This window comes from Erithacus rubecula (genome assembly GCF_903797595.1).
Source record: "Erithacus rubecula genome assembly, chromosome: 6".
Taxonomy (NCBI): Eukaryota; Metazoa; Chordata; class Aves; order Passeriformes; family Muscicapidae; genus Erithacus; species Erithacus rubecula.
Window position 1 is genome coordinate 4,857,233 of NC_136688.1, and position 13,974 is coordinate 4,871,206.

The following is a 13,974-nucleotide window of genomic DNA, read 5'->3' on the forward strand; positions in this document are numbered from 1 at the left end:
AACCATGTTTTCAGATGGTGCTCTACTCTTTGTGGTAATTTACTGCTAACACATGTAAGATTCTCCATGCTATGTATATCTTCTAACGTCCCAAAATTTCTGGATTATGTATATTGTCCCCAAAGCAGGCACTGACATTTGCTCTTTTATCCCATTTGAGCTTTTTACATCATGTACAACAGTGTATGAATTTGTTAGGAAAAGCCATCATCCCTTTTGAATTTCCTATGAGCTCTCTAGCACTGTGACCCCTCAGACTCCTGGTTGGAAATGCTGTAGATTTTGAATGTAGTTTTGGCCATTGTCACATATCTGCATGTTGCCAGAGGAGAGCAGATCACAAATGAAGATTCAGTGCTCTGAAGTTTTGTAGTGATGCTAAATAACGAACCAGCAATTAAGCAACAATGTTTTATCTTATGTAGTCTGTGCAACTCAGAACATCAATTTTCAGTCAGATATCCATGAGTAGATTAGATTACATTATATTAGTTTAAATTGAAAACTGTTGCTTTGTGTGAGCCCTGGGCATGGCTTTAATGTTAAATTTACTAACTTTACTAAAGAGGGTGCCAGAAAAAATGGGGCCAGAGGTAAGATATTGATGTAGGCATGATGCTGATTCCATTGTTTAGACAGAAGAACTTCTTGTCCATGTATCCAGGATTTAGAAAAAGATTCTCTTCTGCTTGGCAAGCTTGCTTCAAAGTCCTGCTAATGCTAACTCTGGCTTCACTGTGTTCTGTCACAGTCTAGTGGCCTGGGATATGTAAAGCTGTGCCTAGGAGATTGCTGATTACACTGGGAAGAGAAGGCAGTCCAAAGCTAGCTGGAATAGTGTCTGCTGTCGTTTGGGAATTTGCTTTATTAAGGCATGCAGCTTACTCCCTTGGTTGTTGATGCTGAACAGAAATTGAGAGTAGGTCTCTAAGCTAATTTATTGTCTGTCATTGAAACCAGATGTTTATTCCAGTTTGGAATATAGAGTTTCATATCTGTGTCTACAAGCTTTTCTTCCTTCTTCTTTTCCCGGTTGTTACCAATCTCTGCTGCTCTGTACACGGCTTCCACCATGTCCATCTGTGTCTGTGACCTCTCCAGCCCCAGGTGTCAGCTCCTGTAGCTCTATATTTCTCTTCCTCTCAGAAAGAGCAGAGTAACCTTCTGCCACAATGGTTTCAGACCACGGAAGTATAAACTGCCCTCTTTGTCTACAACATCCTGTCAGATTAGCAGCTTCTGATTGATAGTGATATTGCCAAATATGAAATAAGCAGCTTTACCAGGAGCTGTGAAATCCCATGGTTGTAAGGGACTTCATTGTGGGCTGAAATGAGTTGATGGCCACCACCACAGGATACATGAAAGTAATTTGCTTCGGGGTTTTTGGTTTTTTTCCTCTTCTATCACGGATTGCTATGGACATCATTCTGATTCTGAGAACACAGCATGTATTCAGAAACATCATCCTGATGTCCTGGAAAATGCCTCATTAATCCAGCCAACCATTTTTAGACCTTTTCCTACAATACTGAACTTAAGCATTGCACTTACCTGGTTGTAATTGCTAATTTTTGTCCTTGGTTGCTGCATGATTTTAGGAGCTGATGCTTTACAAATCACAAGCAGTAGAGATGAGCAGAAATCTGAGATCCTGCTAACATGTTAGGCTAGACAAGGCCTTGCTTGCTTGTCATAGTGATTTGCCCTAGAGAAACATTTTTTCCCCATTGTTTGAGAACAGGTCTCAGACCTTAAATCAGTGTAAATTTCAGAGCTCCTCTGCTGTGCTAATTCCTCCTTGCTTTGTTTTGGGATGTTAATTGAGGATAATTCTGGATGCTTAATGCAATCTGTTTGAGGATTTCTAAACCTTTTTCTGGCAGACTCACTCAGTGACACTGGTTGATGCAGGGAGTGGTTTTGAGGAAGAAAACAGATTGGAAGGCAGAAGAAGCTGTTTCTCTTTTGTGTGCTGTGGTGTCATGGAAAGCAAGAGCTGGAAAGGGTGAGAGATTGATTGTTCCTATCCCCCTTTGCAGCTTCACATTTGAAGAGTGTGATGCAGAAGCAGAGCTCTATCTGCTGATGTTCCCTTTCGTGTGAGATAGCTCCTCAGAGCAGAGGGTCTTACATAAACTACTTTGCTGACCTGTGTTTCTGTGGACATGTTGTTAACTACTTCATTGAAAAGAAAAAGTGAGAAATCAAGTCAGTTTCAGAGCTGGAGAAAGTAAGCAACCCTTTTAGTTGTATGCAGGTCATAATTTCTAAGTAAGATTTAGCATCTTCACATAACTTGGACCATGATCACTTCAGACATTACCCAAAATGAAGCCTAATTTTTCCTCATATTGAACTTGGATGGCAGAGGGAACAAGGTCAGACTATGTGGTCTTAGCTGGTAAGAAGGGAAGTTTCAAGGTCTGTCCACATATGCATAGGTATTTTTTTCTGTCTGAAAGGATTCTGATATTCAGCTGAGGGGCAAAAGCTGCTCTTCTGTTTTGGTTTGAAGTGGTGTCAGGGGAAGAGGAAAACAGTGTTGGCAGCAGCTTCATTTGCTTTGAGCATTATGTCTATCTGTTCCCTGGGGAACTCATTAATTTTTAAGGCTGTGGCAGCAATAGGCTAAATGGATACAGTAGTGAAATCCTGATGGTTTGAGATAGTGCATTCATCCTTTTGGAATAAGCAGTTCTGCTTTCTTCAGAGCAGATCACTTCTTCCCAAGATCATTGGGTCAGTCTAATATGAGAAGGCAGCTGCTTAGTAAACAGGAAGATGCCATTTGGCATAATAATGGAAACAAGAAAACAGTTCTTTTTAGAGCATTGTCTGCTCTCTGAATCCTCTTAAGTTTCATTTACCCTGCTACTAAACTCCATCCCTTTGTACAAAAGGGGTTTATGCAAGAAGGTCAGGCTCTTGCCTGATGGTTTATGCTGGGGAGCCAATAGTGTGTGAAAGACAAGGTTCTGAGCTACACTGATTTCTCCTCAGTAATTGCTAGTCAGGATGAGTGTTGATTGTTGACTTGCAGGATCTTAATGTTGTGAATGGATAAGCTTTTCAAACCTGGATATGTTAAAGGTGGTCATATTTCAGGTACATGTGTATATGGTTCTTTTGTAGCTTGTAATATCCAAATACTTAACAACCCTGGAACTGAGTTGTTGTACCCAACTTCCTTTCTAATAAAACTCATAGAAGACTTCCACTGCCTCCCAAGGCACAGCCTGGACTCTGAGAAACATGTGGCTTTTTAAAATGGCTAGGTGCTTCAAAGGGGCCGTAATTAATGCTGAGATGGCAATAAGCAAGCAGGGGAGGCTGTGGCATGGCCCTGGAGCCCCAATACCTGTTTATTGTCACCTGTTGCAAAGCCACAGTGCGTGGGGCAGGATAAAATGGGGATCCTTGCATGAGCCACTGTTGAGGCTGAGGCTCATGAGTGGAGCAGACCTGGCTGTAGCCGAGGCCTGAGGCACTCTGCAGGCAGGTTCTGGGTTCGAGAGCACAGCTGTGAAGATAGCAGGAGTATTGAAGGATACAGGACATTTAGAGGCACTTAGGGCAGTGAAGGATGGAGGCAGTCAACTGATGGAGCTCCATTTGGTACTGAAAGCACTTACTGGCTTTACTTTGAGCTTACCATTCTTACTTTTAACCCTCCTGGCCTTACTTGAGTACTGAGATGATTTAATGCAGATTTGGATGGTCATGAAGTGCCCGTCTGCCCTGTCCATTCTCTCAGCAATGTCTAATGCTGCTTCTTCTCTACACTATTGCAATCCATTTCCGAATCAGAAGCGTGCAGTCTGTTCCAGCTGATGGGGTTGGAAACTGTAGGGGCTCCAAATTGGATGCTATATAGCTGCTAGTTAAAAAAACAGTGCCAAGATACCGTGAAATACTCCACATATAAACATCAAGGGGGAGAGTAATGCTCCATCTAATGCAAATTATATTCAGTGTGTAAAGCTTTTATATGTGCTATATATTTCATAGCATTTGGAAGTTTAGAGTGCTTATCTTCTGTGCCCTGGACTGTAAACATCATTGACCCTGTGATGGAAGAAAGATCAAGCCCTTTAATGCAAGAATAATAGAGGAATTATAGATGGATAGTGACCCAGATCAGAGAAACAGCTTTGTGCTGACACACATGGATGTAAATGTGTACTCAGATGCTGGGGATCCCTCCTTTCTTGGGGGGTTGCTGGTAACTTGTATCCCACTGAGATTAGATTCAAGTGCACTTACTACCTGCAGGATTCAGCCTTAAATGCCTGCCAAAATGTTTTCTGCCTTTGGAGCTTATAATGGTTCAAAGCCTTTTTTTTTTTTTTTTTTTTTTTTCTGGATTTTAATTTATTTTTTATTTTTAAAATTGAAACATGAAATCCAATCTACTGTGGCACCAACACTTTCTCCCCGCCTCCCTCCCAGAATCTGTCTTCCTGGACTGGAAAACTGTATATAGTTTTTTTACTAAGTTTGAGGTTTGTTTTGCTAACATATGAGGGATTTAAAACCTAAATGCTGGCAAAACCTTAACTAGCCTATTGCAAATGTGTCACTATTCATTAAGGACTCTCTAGGGTGCAGTATGTTCCTTGGTGGATTGGCTTCCTGGAAATTTAATGGCACTTTGTGAATTGGCATCCAATTTTGTTTTTAGTCTATCTCCTACTACTATAGAAAGCAATTTGGTTCTGATAATTTGAGAAATTCTGTTTTGCTTTGCTTTACTTTCATGTTGTACTTTAGGCAAGAGGATGAGTCAGCTGGTGCGATCTTTGAGAAATAGTACAAAGAAAGATTTCTTTGAGGCCACTTACTCTTCTAGAAATTATGCAGGATATTTATGCCTAGGCATCAGTAACCAGTTGAGTTCCTATCTCACCTGTAGGTGAAGATCAATTAAGTTCAGAAAAGGCACCTGAATGTTACATAACTTTTGGGGGCTCCAGCTGTAAGAGCCGAAGTGGCCTGTGTAGAAGAAATTATTTTGTCTTGAACTGCTTAAAGAAAATACCATATTTTATAAGATTACCTTCCTTAAAATCACCATTACCATTTTGTTTTCAACTTGTTTCTTGTAAAATACTTTCCAGTCACTCTATTCTTTTCTTCTTTTGTGACCTATACTCTGGCTCACCAGGAAGCACACAGGCAGGCATATACCTTCTCTCAATTGGCTCAGAATTTCATGACCAGGGCTGCACCACTAAGATTGAGTCGTGGGTGGGAAGGTGCATCATATCAGTGGTTGTCTTATGGATAAAGAAAGGGGAAAGTTGTGGCTGTGCAGAGAGGTGGATGCAGACCTGAGTAAAACTGGTGAAAGAGTGACAGGCCATGTGGCTGGGCAATATCTCCTGCTTTCATATCAAATTTCTCTGATGCAGTCTGTATCACAAGTGTCAGCACTAATGGCCAGAAGGTGTTTGCTCTCTCTGTAGTCTCTTAGAAAGATGACCTTGAATGATTGTGTGGACTTTGCTGGAATTGTAAGACTGGACTCAAAACTGGCTCTGTGGGTCTGGTATCCTTAATACTCTCAGGAGTCCTAGGCAGAAGACTATAGTAATTTCAATGCTTGCTGTTGTGTTTTGTGAAATCCAGTGAGGGGGAATTATCCTTATTGCATGAAGACCAAGAACCAAGGAGCTATTGTGACCACTTCTAGTGGCAGGCTCTGTAGGAGAGTTTTTGTCTGTTATGTGGGAGGTTTAGATTTCATCAGTGGAGAATTTAATTTCCCCATTTCACCGAGGTTGGATTTTTACAGAACTGTAACTCTATCTTGCAGAATCTGCATGAGAGCAGAGCTGATTTGTGTTGAGACAGATCTCCCACATGGCTGTGAAAACAAGTGCACAAATTCAGAGTAGCTGAGTGTAAATCTGAAGTAACTGTCATGGAGATTGATGTTCTTAGGAGTTAATCTAGATTTACATCAGGGAAGCTGTGACCATAATCTCCCAGGATTCACTAGACTCTAGTAGCTCACTAAATTAATTGCTAATTAATTTGAGATGGTTGATTATTGTGGATGCTTCCCACACATTCCTTCTTACTGTCATCAGATTTAAAGACAGACCTCCAGTAGATCAGGCCAGATCTTACCTGTTCTGAACTCTTGCTTGTCAAAAGCTGTTCTCTTCAGCTAAGTAAGAACACCAAGTGCAGTCAGCAGACATTACACCAAGGAAGTAACTGCAGTATACTGCAGTCCTTGGGAATCTAAACTTGTGCACATTTGGATCAAAGCAGAAGGGACATGGCAGCCCATAGTGTTGAAGGCAGGCAGAGTAAGCACAGGGTTAGAGAAGCCCTGCAAGGTAGTCCCAGATTACCCTTGAAGGCTGGCCTTGCCAGTTTCTACAGTGGAGTGAAGCAGTGTAGACTTTTCTTTGATGTCAGTGCAGTAGTCAGTGTGGTTTCACCACTGAGATATCCAAGCAATGGCATGAAGTGCCTCCTCTCAAAAATGCTTCTCCCCTTGCGTGTCAGAAAGCAGCTGCTTTGGTGCTTTGTTAATTCTGAACAAAGGAGGTTGTAATGTGAAGTATCCCACAGAAAAATACCAGCTTGCAATGTTCAAGGACATTGGGAGGGAACTGGCCAGAGCTATTCCTTCCAAGTCTGACAACATTGAGGCACACCTATTCTTCAGATTTCACCACCAGTATTACACTAGAAAAGTACACCTTTCTTATATGTGTTTTGTGTAGCTCAAATGAAATTGGGATGCCGAAAAGATGGGGTGTCTGATGCTGCTGTAGTCTGGGCAATGAAGTTTTATGACAGCCTTACTTGAAAACTAAGTTTAAGTTATGTTCCAGGCCCCTCCAGAACAGAAGCATAGCAGGAGAATTAAAGCAAACCAGCTTGAGAGCCTTTCATGCCCTTGAAAATAGTGAAAGGATCTGTGCCAGGGTTGAAAGAAAAACTAAACTGGGCCTCTATTCAATAAAAAGTTCTTATTCTTAAATAAACATGTTGTTAGGTCCCAACAGAGGACGTGTCTAAACAGCATGAATTTAAAAGCTGCCCTTTCCTTTATGAATGTGTTTAACAACCTCCCAGTCCCTGGGCTTCACTTTGAACTGGTCTGTCTCTCAGCAGCCTGCAGTTTGAACTGGGAGGGCCTGGTCATGCTGCCTGATGAACATGCAGTGGAGATGCAAGGATACAATAAACGGGTGATCATCTTTCCTGCCTGCATGCAAAAGTAAAGGCATGGTGCCAAGCAAATATGCGCATTAGATGACTAACAGCTCCCACACTGCCAGTGTAGGCAGGGAATATGCAATGCAGCCACATATGTGTCTCAGAACCACACCAGGTGCTTTTTATTCTTAATGTTTGGTTTTGTTTTTAAATAGGAGCTCAGATCTTTGAGCAGGATGTTTATCTCTATGCACAGAAAACAATATTGGTCATAGCTTTTAATATACGATCAAGTTTTTAGAACTACCAGCTGATATATCTGTTGTGAGTGACATCAGAATTTCAAGTAACTGCTATAAATGCTCTCTAGGATGGTTGTGCATATCATGTATGATTTACAGAGTTTACCTTTATTTAGTGGTTAGAAAGTAGCTTTTTAAAGAATGTGAGAATTTTTTTTCCAGTGGGAATATTGTTATAAAGATTTGTATTTAATGTTTGGGTTCCTATTTAATTTTTTTTATTAATGTTTTTGCCTTGATTGAATTTTGATCACTCTTTTTTGGGTAAAATTGGTGGGAGGAATTCACAAAAATTATTATGCTGTAACAAAGGAGTTGAATCTCATTTGATACTAGCTTAGCCTTAGTTTTACAATGTACGTGTGGATGTATAATGAGCTGAATTGTACAGCAATGTCCTGTAAACCCCTGTAAGCAGAGAGCAGTTCACCTTAACATCTAATCTAGCAGTGAGCTTCTTCTGAAAATGGTCCCCTTTTCTTTCCCCCAATGATGGCTGATCCACACCCCACCCAACTAATCATTTTCCTGTCAGTTCTGCAAGCCGAGGCAGCCTTGTTGCTGCATAGGTAGCTAAGATAGGATGCAGAAGAGGAAATTGAATGGGATGAAACAAACCCCTCTCTCTCTCCAACAGTGAAAGGTCAGATCATGCTAAATACAAGACAAAGTGAACCTCAGGTGTTGATGGTTTGGCTGATGGACTCACACAAATTCCTCCAAAACAGAAGAACTCTCTGAGCTAAAGACTATATAACCACAGAATGGTAGGCAGTCTCTTGAGCTGAATCTGAACAAAAAAATGGAGGAACAGGAAACAGAAGGTCAACTCTCACATCACTGAGATGCAGAGCTGTGGCCTCACAGCCAGGTGTCCAATGAACAAACCTCTCTTGTTCCCAGAGCTAAAATTTCTTTAAATTTATCATGCTTTTTACTGACATCTCATAAGCATGCAGCATTGTGGAAAGCAGACTTTCAGAGTACAGATAGAGAAGAACTGAAGTCCTCAAATGTTTTCCAGGACATGCTCTCATTGACAGTGGTAGAATCTGTCAGTATCTATTTAGCACTGATGACAAACTAATTTTTGAGTAAAAGAAGGAACAAAGGCCTATTTTCCTTATAGAGCTACTCAGTAGCCTGTGTAACATGGACTGGTTTCCATTTACTCTATTTTAAACACCTATTTCTTCTTTTTTGGTCTCTGAGTTAGCATCCAGATCCCTCATTGCTGTTATGTTGGTTTTGCCAGTAAAAATTGTTCTTATGTGGACTAGCAGCTAGAAAGGGCTGTATGGAATGACAGGCATGGCAATCCTTGGATAGTCTGCATTATATAAGCTGTGTTTTCCACCCAGGTGGTTAATTAAACTTGGTCTTCAGATCCCAAGACAGAAACCACTTATATGCACACACTTCATTTTAATAATGTGTTTCTGTTCCTCTGCCCCAAGAGTCTTAGCCCTCTCTTCAGGTTTGCCCATTCTCAAGAGGGAGAAAAGGGAATGTAAGGACAAAAGAAGAGTGTGTGCCTCTGGGTGGTCTCATTTTGGGAAAATAGTCTTGTCTAGGGGTTGTAGATTGAGTGAGGGAATATCTTACAACATCATTATGGATTGTCTGAATGATGTGTCCTTTGGAATAGATGCTGTATCCTTCCCAGAAGAGGGAAAAAATGAACAGTAGCAATGAACCATTATATAATTTTGTGTTCCATCCTCTGCAATTGCATTACTGTTCTGTGATGATGCTCCTGAAATTTAAACTGCTTTGTTACCCTGTCAGTGCCAGGATATGTATACAGATAATTGTGTGTAGAATTTTTACTTGCATTTAGGCAGACCATGTCACTGTTTTCAGCAAAAATTAACTTGGTAGCTTAAAAACTTGGGATTTTCCTCATACATAGAACAAGATAAAAGTCACTCTTGGTTCCATGTAATCTTAATGTGTTTCTGTGTGTTTGCTACCAGAAATTTTGCAATTGCTCCTCAGTCCTCTATGGCACATCCTCTAGGGGTTTCACACAGCTCAAAATTAGGTGCTGAAATCCTCTCTTAACTTTGAGCCTGATCTTGCTGGCACTTTTGCTCCAGTGAGTGCTCCTGTGACTGGTTTTAGCTGCTTGTGTCAGAATAACAAAGGACACACCAGAGCTTCAAAAGGAAGGTCATGCAGTTGTATTGCCTTTGTTGATTAATGTGAATTGCTTTCTGTAAAACTACTTGGCCTTGAAGGTTTTCCTTGTAGTCATGGAAAGATGGAATTATTCTTCTACATTAGTGTATGGTAGGTGTAAAATGCTGCCAGATCTCAGCATTGTTTTCACATCAGTTTTGCACTGGTAATAACTGCAAGGTGTAAGCTAATTGAGAATAAGCCCTTATGCATTTTCAGAGGCAGGAGTGATTCCTGCTTTGCTTTTGTGATATTTTCCTTTGATCATTCACATTCTGTTGGAGAGACAGAAAGATGGGGCATACTAGGCAATAGGTGGGTATTTCTTTCACTGGTGTAAAACTACACCTGTCCCTAAATTACATGATGGGGAAGGAGGAAGCAGAGGAGGAATGCTTGAGTTTAGAGGCAGTGTAAAGAATGGAATTAAGTATGGAGTCTGGCAAGGCACCTGCACTGAATGCAGAATACAACAGTAGAAAAGAGTTTAAGAAGAGGAAACTCCTTCTTTATAGAAGAGTATAGAGTTTCAACATTAATTCTTATTTGTTTGGAATCTCTGGAAATGTAATACCAAGTTCTTTGTACACAATGTGTAAAGAAAACAGTTTTATACCACTACTTGAATATTGTGAAGAACTGCAGGCACTGAGGGAGGTCAAAGAAAGCATTGGGAGCTACTGTCATTGTAGACAGATTTATACTAAAAGCTAGGTGTGATCAAGTTACCTTGTGTCAGCTGAGCCACAGTAACTAAATGCAAACATCCTTATTCTACTTTTTCAAAAGTAAAAACCACTTCTGGCTTGAATTTTAGCTCTTTTCTGCTTGCATTGGACTGAGGGCATGCAGAGTTAATTACATTTCTACTTAGCAGAAGTAATAACCTTTGCTTGCTGGGGCAACCTGTTTAGATACAGAGCCCTTTGTGTCAAGACAAGAAGTGCTGTATAGAGAGGCAGAACATCTTTTTTTTAGATCACTTGGTGTAGTTTAGGGCATGTAGTTTGGCCTTCAGTAGTGAGCCAAATACACAAAGTCTCTTGCAAAATCCAGTTACTCCTTGATTCTGCACCTTGTGGCAGCTCTGCTGGAGGGACAAGTGCATTGCAGAGACTGTTTCTTGGGAGTCGTGCACAACTGGCAATTATGTCATTGACAAGTTTGAGGGCAGTGGGGGTGCTGATGATAGACTCAGAGCTGCCCACACCATCTTTTTATGGTGCCTTTAAGTTTTGAGTAGCACCTGCTCTGTAAAAGAAGGTTGACTTTCTATGGAACTTGTCTGAAAGACATCTTCCCTGGCTTGATCCTGGATGGAAGAAATCACATCAGAAAACTAACTTAATAAAAACATCTAGCTGAAAATAATCAGTTGTCATATTTTCCTAGGAAGGAGGGAGAGGTGTTTCTAAGTGGCTATAAAAGTATAAATACCATCTGTATGACATATTCTTATTTTTTTTTCTGGTTTTAGGAATAACTTTTGGATTATGTTTGGAGACACACTGTGTACACAGACAGTAATTCTTAGTCTTGAACTTACATACTATATTTGTATTACTACAAGTGAAAGAGACAGCATGTATCTAGGCCAGTTTCATCCTTTAGTAATCCCTTGTCCTGAGCAACAGAGGATTGCTTAGTGATAAGATGTGCTATATGGCATCAGGTGATTTTTTTTTTTTTTTTTGGATGAGTGATCTGCTGTTTTGCTTTTACCTAGATGCTGTCTTCTTGTATACTGGTGTCTTCTAAGAATGTGACTTTTAAAGATGTTCTTATTTAACATACAAATGTGCTGCTATATATGTGCAGTGATGCCCTCATGTCCCAGTGTCAGAGCTAAAATCTGCATATCTAAATAATCTTGGATTTATTAGATTATTCAGAACAAGAAAGATAATTCTCTAGTCAAGGAATTTCAACAGCACCTCTGTAGGAGAGGACACTTGCAGAGCTTAGCCATTTAAACTCATGTTCTTGGGAGACTTCTTGATTTGGTTTGTGAGGCACAGTGTATTGGTATCAATATAAAGAATTCTGTTTGTCTCTGTGGACTTTAGAAGAGATTGTATGTTCACAGTGCAAGATCCTTTAGAAGTAGATGAAAAATCACATAAACCTCAAAGGCAGAGCACTTTATAATCTGGACAAAAATGTCATCTCTGGCCTCTCCCTTAGCTGAATGGGTGAAGGAGGAAAAGATCCTTGCAATTTGTTAGGGGTGAATTTCTTTCCACCTGCCTGCATTACCTTCTTTTCCCATGTTTTTGCCGTGCTTTTAGTGGCATGTTTGGTGTATGGTCTCTGAGGTTATGATGGACTGTTCCCAAATTATGTGTTCAGTTAGCTCCACTGTGTGATAGGTATGACACATTCAACAGTCCTTCACAAATAAGGGCTTTTGTCTTGTATTTTGACCTTCAAGCCCTCTTGGAGATTTTAGTGAAATGGGGCATTATGATTTCAGCAGAAGGCTTCTTCTGTATGGTGCAGATGACTCCTGAGAGAGCTTAGTTTATTAATTGCCTCCTTTTCCTTAAATATTAAAACATATTAAAACGTACCCTTTGGTCCTGGTAGATTCAAGTTCCTTTATGCAGGCAGTAAGCAAAAGCTTGTTCATCAATCATAAGATGGCAATATTATTATTTTTTTATATATATTCATCTCCTGTCCATGTTTTACCTCACCCCACACAGCAGTGGGCTGACTCTTTCTTTATGGATGAACAGCTCGTCACGGTTTTTTGGAATGTATTGTCAAGAAGAATTGTGTGTAAAAGCCCTGAATGCTTCTTAGACATCTGATAGTGTTAAAGCTTAGATTTTTCCTTTATTTTTCAGGATTCTAGTGCATGAAGGACGTAAATGATAATCCCAGAGGACCATCTGTCCTGGAGCAGGCACTGGAACCAAGTTGCTATGTGAGTGAAAGGACTGAGTGCAAGTCAGATGGTAAGTAAGATGGGAAGATGAGGTATATCATGCTGTCACTTCAGTACAGATGAAAAAATTCACCATACACTCTTCAGAACTTACTCTAATTTTCAGGTTTTAAGTGTTTTGCAAAACCCAGTTTTTGCTAGATCTTTTCATGGTGGAGTATATATTTTAACTTAGCTGTTGTTCTCATTGTTCAGAGTCCATTTGCAATTCTTTCTAGATTGGATTTGTAAGGAAGCCTAAAGGATTGAGTCTTTGGCTCTTAAAACTCCTTAGGAAGTCCTTTTAAATCCAGTCCATAGCTGTCTCAAGCAGTTTTTTATTTTTAATTGATTTGTGGTAAACAGTAAGCAAATTAGCTTTGCTTAATCATCAAGGAAGTGGGTGTTTTCAAGCCATTCTGGACTTGTTTCTAAACATATTCTGTCTCTTACAGGAAAGTGTCTCCTGTCAGCATAGTGAGGGCTCTTAGAGCAACTAGGGATTTTATTTATTTGTTGGGTTTTTTTTCCCCTCCTGGTTTTAAGGGACTTCACTTCTTCCCCTTGTGTCTTCGCATAGACTTTGACACTGCCCTTCTCTCATCTTGAGACCAAAATACACAGTGTTCATGCTCAGAGCCTGCAGGTTGTTCATTGAAATGATCTTTAATCCAGCAGTGATAACTGACTTACACTTTATATGTGGGCAATACAAAGGGAAGTTTTTCAAGCAGTTTTGTTTTTATTGCAGAATAAGGCGTAGGTAGTTCTGCCTTGCAGAAAAGCTTAGCCTGGAAAAACCTGGTGTGGGAGGGGAGAAAGAAAAGATTGACAGTCATTTATCATGTGACATCAAAGTGGAATAGTTCCAACAAAGAAACTGTGCTAAAACTTCCCAACTGAAAGTGAGCTGAAGGTCATGCACTTGCATTCATGTTAACTTGACAGAGCCAGCATGGAAGCATTGCTAAAGTACCATGGAGGGAATTCTGTGTCTGTATGCTACCCCTGACAAGTGTGCTTGCTGAAAAGTACCCTGGAAAAGTCTCAGTCTAAGGTGGCTGAAGAAACTGCTCTTGGCACAAGAGGCAAAGGCACTTAGAAAGTATCAGTGATGCTGATTTCAGGAAAAGCCCAGGTGTATGAAATTCAGATTCATGTCTTTAATCTGATGGAAGATGCTCCAATGAATGTTTGAAGTAGAAGTTATTCTCCAGGCATTGTCATAGGACTGTAGACTGGCCCTTGTTTCCAACTTGGCAAAAAGAAGGGTATCCTGTTCAGCTGTCAGAAACACAATAATAAGCTTCAGTATTGTACAAAATACCATGTAGAATGTGGCCAAAGGTCTTCAATGTTATATTGCTTAAGCTGAACAAT

At 40.3% G+C, this 13,974-nt stretch overlaps 1 protein-coding gene across 7 annotated transcripts in view; it reads left to right on the forward strand.

Annotated features, from left to right (window-relative positions):
• PTPN5 (protein tyrosine phosphatase non-receptor type 5) overlaps positions 1-13,974 on the forward strand; it is a 74,337-nt gene that overhangs the window by 9,493 nt on the left and 50,870 nt on the right. For 6 of the 7 annotated variants that reach the window (XM_079308434.1, XM_079308432.1, XM_079308436.1 and 3 more), the window contains one exon: positions 12,515-12,625. In XM_079308434.1, coding sequence (XP_079164560.1) covers positions 12,526-12,625 — 100 coding nt within the window. In that variant the 5' untranslated portion in view covers positions 12,515-12,525. Of the gene's footprint in view, positions 1-8,148; positions 8,252-12,514; positions 12,626-13,974 lie in introns of those variants that run through there. The other variant, XM_079308433.1, reaches the window with a different exon arrangement.